The sequence below is a fragment of the Lupinus angustifolius genome, chromosome LG14 (genome assembly GCF_001865875.1).
Source record: "Lupinus angustifolius cultivar Tanjil chromosome LG14, LupAngTanjil_v1.0, whole genome shotgun sequence".
Classification (NCBI taxonomy): domain Eukaryota; kingdom Viridiplantae; phylum Streptophyta; class Magnoliopsida; order Fabales; family Fabaceae; genus Lupinus; species Lupinus angustifolius.
This window is the reverse complement of record NC_032022.1, coordinates 3,316,160-3,323,389: the sequence shown is the minus strand read 5'-3', so window position 1 is coordinate 3,323,389 and position 7,230 is coordinate 3,316,160. Positions and strand designations below refer to the sequence as shown.

At 33.4% G+C, this 7,230-nt stretch overlaps 1 protein-coding gene across 2 annotated transcripts; it reads right to left on the bottom strand.

Moving 5' to 3' along the window:
- Nucleotides 3,890-6,741, bottom strand: LOC109326100 (F-box/kelch-repeat protein At1g74510-like). Of its 2 annotated transcripts, none has more exons than XM_019558760.1 (3): nt 6,471-6,741; nt 6,173-6,255; nt 3,890-5,690 (listed from the first exon to the last, which is right to left on the bottom strand). In XM_019558760.1, exon 3 carries the CDS (start codon nt 5,669-5,671, stop codon nt 4,322-4,324), a length of 1,350 nt encoding a protein of 449 aa, XP_019414305.1. In that variant the 5' UTR covers nt 5,672-5,690; nt 6,173-6,255; nt 6,471-6,741; the 3' UTR covers nt 3,890-4,321. The 2 variants fall into 2 exon arrangements, with proteins under 2 accessions (XP_019414305.1, XP_019414306.1); XM_019558761.1 differs by having other exon boundaries at nt 6,614-6,741.

The following is a 7,230-nucleotide window of genomic DNA, read 5'->3' as shown; positions in this document are numbered from 1 at the left end:
ACACAGCCATAAGATGTCAAGTATAAATATAACTCAATATCATAAAAGAAATACTTTCATTCTATTTTAGGGGTTGTAATGGAGTGAATTTGGATGGATATGAATTTGGATCATAATGGATGGAAAGTTATCCACTAATCCATATAAATTCATAAAATCACATTTCTAAACTATCCAATCCATCCATATGCAATTGATTCCAATCCATCTATTTCATCCAAATATCCATTTTAATGGATTGGATGGATAGATATATATCCAATCTATTTTTTTAATTTGAACTAAATCATTTTTTAAAGTAAAAAATCATTGTAAAAATCATTATTTAATAAAACATTTTTAAAAATCAATTTAAAAAACATTTTTAAAAAATATCAGTATTTAAATTTACGTGTGAAAGCTCTGAAATACAATAGTGTAGGTGAAATAAGAGATATTGCATTATATAATCATGCATTTTTCATGTGCTCAATCATGACACAAAATGGTATACCAATCCTTATTGAATCTTTTTGAAAAAATGTTTTGATAAAAATGATAATATTGTTGAATAAATCTTTTTGTTAGAAATAGAGTAGTTTATATCACTAGTATCAAAATCGATATGTGTCAGCCGGTGCAACCCGTAAACCTATGAATCGGTCTTAATACCACTATGATACAACATTTATTCCAATCATGCAATTATATTGGTAAAAAAGGATCACACTGGCTGATTTTCAATTCAACTGTATCGGTCATACCTAGAAGTGGCAAAATGGGTTGCCCTACAAATGCCCGCAAAAATTTAAAGCGGGTGCAGGCATGCCCGCATTGGTTTAACAGACAAAATTCATTGCCCTGCTTGTTTCAAAACGGGCTAACAGGCTTGCGGACGGCTCGCGGACATTGTTGAATAATTAGAAAAATAAAGAATTCATATCATAAATGAAATTAAATTAAATAAAGTAGTTGAAGATGAAAATTTAACAATTTTTTTATATTATATGAAGTTTAACAAATCACATTAGATTACAATTTTTTAAGGATTAATAATCACATTAGATCATAACTTTTTCCTTAAATTATGTTTATGAGCCACCCGCGGGCCGCCACAAGCCCAATAGAAATGCCCACAAACTTGACAGACAAAACTGGCAAATGGGCAAAATATGTATGCTCTGCCCACAAAAAATGCGGGCTATGCGGACGCGCCCATGAACAATGTCCATTTTGTCATCTCTAGTCATACGATGTAGTTTATTTAGAAATATTTTTTTAATAAAAATGATTTATTTTTACCAAAATATTTGCATGGATGATCAAACACATAACTACATTTTTTATACATCTAAAACTTGGTCTACAATATACATTTTAACAAGTGGTATAAATTAAAATAACTATTGTCTTCTTTATTGATTTTTCAACATTAATATTAGTATAAAATATATGAATATTAACTTCACCGGTATGCAGTTTAACAGTGGACCACTGGTTGAATCACCATATCACTATATTATACTCTGACTGGTACGGTATTAATAACATTTGTTTATATTTTGCATATTGGGTTTGCATAGCAAAGTTGAGTATGCATGTTGCTTTATGGGGAAAAAATATTTTTGTTTTTATTTTTTGGATGGATTGGATATTCATCCAAATGAATATACTCATGAATATCTGTTAGATATAATGGATGGATTTGGGTTTAATACTATCCATTGAATTATATCTGTTTAAATTCATTAGTTCTAACAGATGGATTTGAATGAATTTTGGTGGATTTAAATGAATTTAACTTGGGTGAATTTGAATGGATTGTAGATTGTAGATAATTTTGTCATCTCTAACTATGTCCTATATTATTAAATATACAAGTTTGCATAATATTTTATAATAAAATGTATACACTGATAATGTATGAACATAGACATCATTCACCATTCATTTTATTATAACATGTTTTTAATCCTCAATTTTGGTCAAACAACCTATACTTAAGGATCCCAATTTTTTGGCGTCAGGTCTAAAAATGTTAGGACCAGCACTCAGAAGACTCCATCAACATCTTAACACCAAGAATGCATGGGCACATGCACACTAAATGTCAAGTATAAATATACCTCAATGTCATAAAAGAAATACTTGCATTGTATCCTAAATTATTAGATATACAAGTTTGTATAATTTGTTGAGAAAAAAATGTATGCCTACTATTATATGAATTTTATATATTAATAGTGTATTATTTATCATTCATATTTAATTATCATTGATTCTTAAAAAAAGTAATACAAATGAACGATAAATTATACACAAATTATAAATAAATCTTTACGCTAACGGTGCATAAATATTACACTCTAATTTTTTTATAATAAAATACCCTATGTAACAAATTTTGCACTTTAGACTACTCCACAAATCTGGATATAGATTCACTACCCAACCAATTATTAAGACTTTGTTTGGGAGTGGAGTTTTGGAGGAGAAGGGAAGGGGTGGCTTTGGAAAACTTTCCCCTTGTTTGGGAGTTGGATCAAGGAGAGGGGAAAGTTTTGGAGGGTTTCTCCTCCATGTGTCTATTTTTAAAGTTCCTCCTTCATCTAAATTTCATACTCCCAAACAAGAGAGATGATTTCCTTCCTTTTCGCTTCACTTCCTCCTCTTCCTAACCCTTTGATCCCTCTCATTCCCTTTCCCTCCTAATTCCCAATCAAAACCTAAGAATCTGAAATTCAAAACAACAAGTTCTGATGTAAAAGTTCAAAAGAAGTTATGCATACCAACAGAGAGCTTGTGATCTTGCATTGGTGTTATCAGCTAAGAAGAATGCTCTTTAATATGCACAATGGATTAACAATCACCACGGAACTAGATTTTATCATTAACAAGCATATTTCCAACATGATCAGGGAAAAGGATTCATCTAAAAGAGTAAGAAACATAACATACCAGCCCCTTTCTTCCAGGCAGATAAACCTACAAGACTGATAGCAGAAAAAATGGTATAGAAGTACTATCCAGGTAGCTGGAATCTAGAGTCATTCGACAAACGAAAATTAAAACTATACTTCCAATAATTCATTAGTCAATTTTACCTTTTAAAGTTATCAAATTGCATTAATTACATCACTAATAATTACAAAATAACTAAATAAATAATTATAAAATTAATAATATCTTATCAAGTTCCTAATATTTATTTACTTATAAAATTAGTAATAATTTGACCAAATTACTAATATTTATTTAATTAGTTATCTACCTATTTAATTATTCTAATTAATAATTATAATTTAATCAATAAAAAACTAAATAAATTGTAAATATATAAATAGTATATGTCATTTTTAGTCATTTAATTCAATAAGTTACTTCAACTTATACAAGCTTGTAGTTATTTCACAGTTACAGACTCAAATCTAACAAGTTAGTTTTACCAAATAGATATAAATGACACATAGTGAAGAAATTGCTGTCATTGACAAAACGCATCGTTCAAACAAAATGCATATACTCCAGGTATTAAATGGAACTGAAAAACATAACTTCAGCAGAAGATTGGTGAAGTTTTATAATTTCTAACAACCGTTATAAGTTAACTAACCAAACCAACCTTACTTTATGTCTGATTGTTGCTGATTGAAGTGTAGTATCAACTGATAAGAAATGTACAAATAATTATCAAATCCTCAACTATTCTTATTTGCTTTCTATCCAAGCATATACCCAATAGGGTTTCTACCAGGAACATAACACATAATTTATGAGCTCTTTATGATTAATTATATTGAAAACATTCTCATTCATTCACTTGGATTTACCACAACAAGCAACACAACCTTGATCAAGACAAACAGAATGATACAGCTTGGACTTTGAAGATGCAATTAAACACCACATCTGAAACAAGACCTAATAAAACTATATTGTAAAGACAAGGAGAAAAGGTTATTCCTAATTTATATCATCAAGGGAAAGAAAAGGTAAAGAAGATAAAATCTGAGACAAATTACAATTCTGCAATGCTCCAATTAAACTTATGAAAATGGTCATGGCAATTTGCAACCAACCATGTACCAACTAACAAGAGCTAAGATTATTCACCAGTTATGGTGCCAGCATTCGACAACCCATAATGGCAAATTAAAAGGAAAAGACAGATCTGTGAATCTTGTAAAACTGTGTCTATGACTCTAAATAGGACTAGAAATTTACCCCCAAAAAAATGGGCAGAGAGATTACCCATAAGCCAGATTCCATCTCCTCGAAAAGTAAAGATTGTTATTTCCTTTCAAAAGAAACTGTAAAGCACCATCCACCAAAAACAAACACATCAGCAACCCATCACAGCACAATTATACACAAAGTTCCCTGATTGCTTGTTGGCAAGCATGTTCCACTGTAATGCACCATCACCTGGGACACAAGCATTAACCTCGATCACCCTTCCACCATCCATTGCTCGTGGCCCACCAACAACAATTAGTCTATTTCCACATGCACGAAAGGCTAAACCCCAGCCATTCATTGAGGCTACCCGCTCGGGCAATCTTCCAATAGTGACCCACGAGTTACTATCTTTATAATATCTCCTCACCTCCTGCTGTGCATAATCTGCTGCATACAATACGTTATTGACAACTGCAACTAAAGGAGGTGCCTCAGCAGCAGCTGGTACCTCAGTCACACCAGATCCTCTGTTTCGCCTAGGGAACATATTGGGTATTTCACGCCATTTTCGTGTTCGCAGATCAAACTCCTCGCCACATGTTAGCTGCTTTGAGTTGCCTACTCCAATCCCACCAATGACATAAAATTTACCATCTATAAATACACCAGAAGACATTTTCCTAGCTTTGTTCATGTTTGGAAGCAGTTCCCAGATACCAGTTTCAGAGTTATAAAGCTCAGCTGAGCTCAGGATGTTGCCATGAGGATCAGAACCACCAGCTAATATGGCGACTTCTCTGAAGCTGGCAGAACCAAACAAGCATCTGGGAACATTCATTTCCATACCAGATGACCATGCGTTTGTCAAAATGCTATATCTGTTAACGACAGGACACAATATTTCCTTCCCAAAAACTAGAAGCTCTGTTCCAACAGCCAACGACTCCTTATCAGAACATATAAACCACTCATTAGAAGGCATCCTAGGCAAGCGCATCCACCTACCACGGTTGGGATCAAATGCCTCCCATTCAGGGAGATTACAGGAGAAGTAAACCCAATGTTCTATCATACCCACCTGTCGCCTCAGCCTATAAATCTCTCCAGTCTGAATGAGAGATCGAAAACTCTGGTTCAGTAAGGCAATCGAGCCATAGTCAGACCTTGAACATCGTAAAAGACAATTGATAGAGATATCCCGACCGAGTTGGTGGATAAGGGAACTTGAGTCTGATTGATATCTTGCATGATTGTGGTCATTCCCCTGGTTAAGGTTAAGGGTAAGGGAACGGGAAAGATCAAGGATAGTCATCTTTGTTTTGCTTTCTTCCCCTTCCTTAGGAGCATTTGAAAGCTTGCACGACTTTCTCAACACAGCTTCTTCCTCTAGTTCCGGTCGACGCTTATTATTTGTAAGTTCCATAACACTGAGACTATTGTAAATCCACTCAGTCTCTTGCTCACAAGAGCTTGGTAAGTCCCTAGCAATGACAAACGATAGACCCTCCAACATGTGGATGGAAAGAATCAATCTGGTTACATAGAAAAAAAGCCTTCGTTTCTTATCCATCAAAATAAAATACAACATCAAGTCAGTATGCTAAATTTGCCATATCTATCACAAAACAGCTTACATGTTACAATAAAACAAGCACATGCCAGATTCAAATTTACATGTGCCATAATGTTTTAAATCGCAGACTGCATCATATAATGTAGCTGCAATGTTGCGATCACAGTGACCACCGCAACTGCATCACACCATAATTGCAATGTGACACCAAATCACATTGATGCGTCCGCATCGGGCTGCACCTGGGCAGCATCTAAAATACCGACAGCTGCAACCGCATCATAACAACCACAATGATTGCAATCACACTAACCACAACAGTGAGCGACTGTAATCGCAATTTAAGGCACTGATGTGCCACAAAGAATATCTGTTACCAATTCAAGCACATATAATTTCAATAAGAAAACCAAACAAATAAGAAACTTGAGCAATCTTTACCAATTAATTGAAAACGCATGCACAATCGCATTCACCATTCCTTCCTGATCAATCATGCTTTGGCAAAGAATTCAGCACATGCCCTAAAAAATGCAGATACCCAAAATCAGATCTGAAGAGGTGACTCAGCATAATAATTTTAGAAAGAAATTACAGTGACTTAATTAAATAAAAACGACAGCGTGCATGTTCAATTCAAACAATTTTTCATCCCGCAACAACAAAATATAAAAAGAAACGAAAAAAAAGCAGAAAAAGAGATCAATTATAATTTGCAATGGCAATAACCCTATTTAACCTTTCCCTCTTTTTCTTCCTTTAATTGAAATAAATAAATTGATGGCCACGTCACGCCCCACGCAAAGCGAAATCTCAAAAGCAAAAAACCATGAATAGAATTGATCCGATAAAAAGAAGATAGAAGAAACAAAAATAGGTTACGATTTTTGATGAAAGGAAGCGAAGTGCTAATTAATAAGTTCGGTGGTATTGTTGCTGTGTTGTGTCATGTATGTGCTTTGTGTCGTGTCCATTGGATTTTGGAAAAGCCTTCAAAGTTTCACGTCATCGGTTTATCTATTCTAGTAAATATATAGAGGTAGGGAAGCTTCTACTTAAGTTTTTTCTAGGAGATCCGATTTCTCCATAAGTGAGTTAAAAAAAATTTACATGACATCTGAAGTATTTATTGTAGAAAATTTAGTACTCTACATTTTCTATAATGAATTGGTAAGAAATGAAGTAAGTTTTTTCAATTTACTCTCCAGAGTAAGTGAATCTTTTCTATAATTTTTTATTAATTAATTGTTCATTTTAGTCTTTCATGTTTTTTAATCATACCACCTTAGTTTCTTATAATTTTAAATTATCATTTCAGTCCTCAATATTTTCAACTTGGAACCACGTTAGTTCTTCCATCCCTTCTAGTTTGTTAATGTTAATAGACTTGCCTAGGAGTGATGTTAAGTGGTAACGCGACCACACATGACAATTCCATGTTGGCAAGTTTTGCTAAGTCATTGAAATGATGTAATTTCCTTTTAAAAAAACATAAAACA

Bases quoted from the DNA above. Each gene is read 5' to 3' on its own strand.
- LOC109326100 (XM_019558760.1), bottom strand. From the start codon at position 5,671: ATGTTGGAGGGTCTATCGTTTGTCATTGCTAGGGACTTACCAAGCTCT.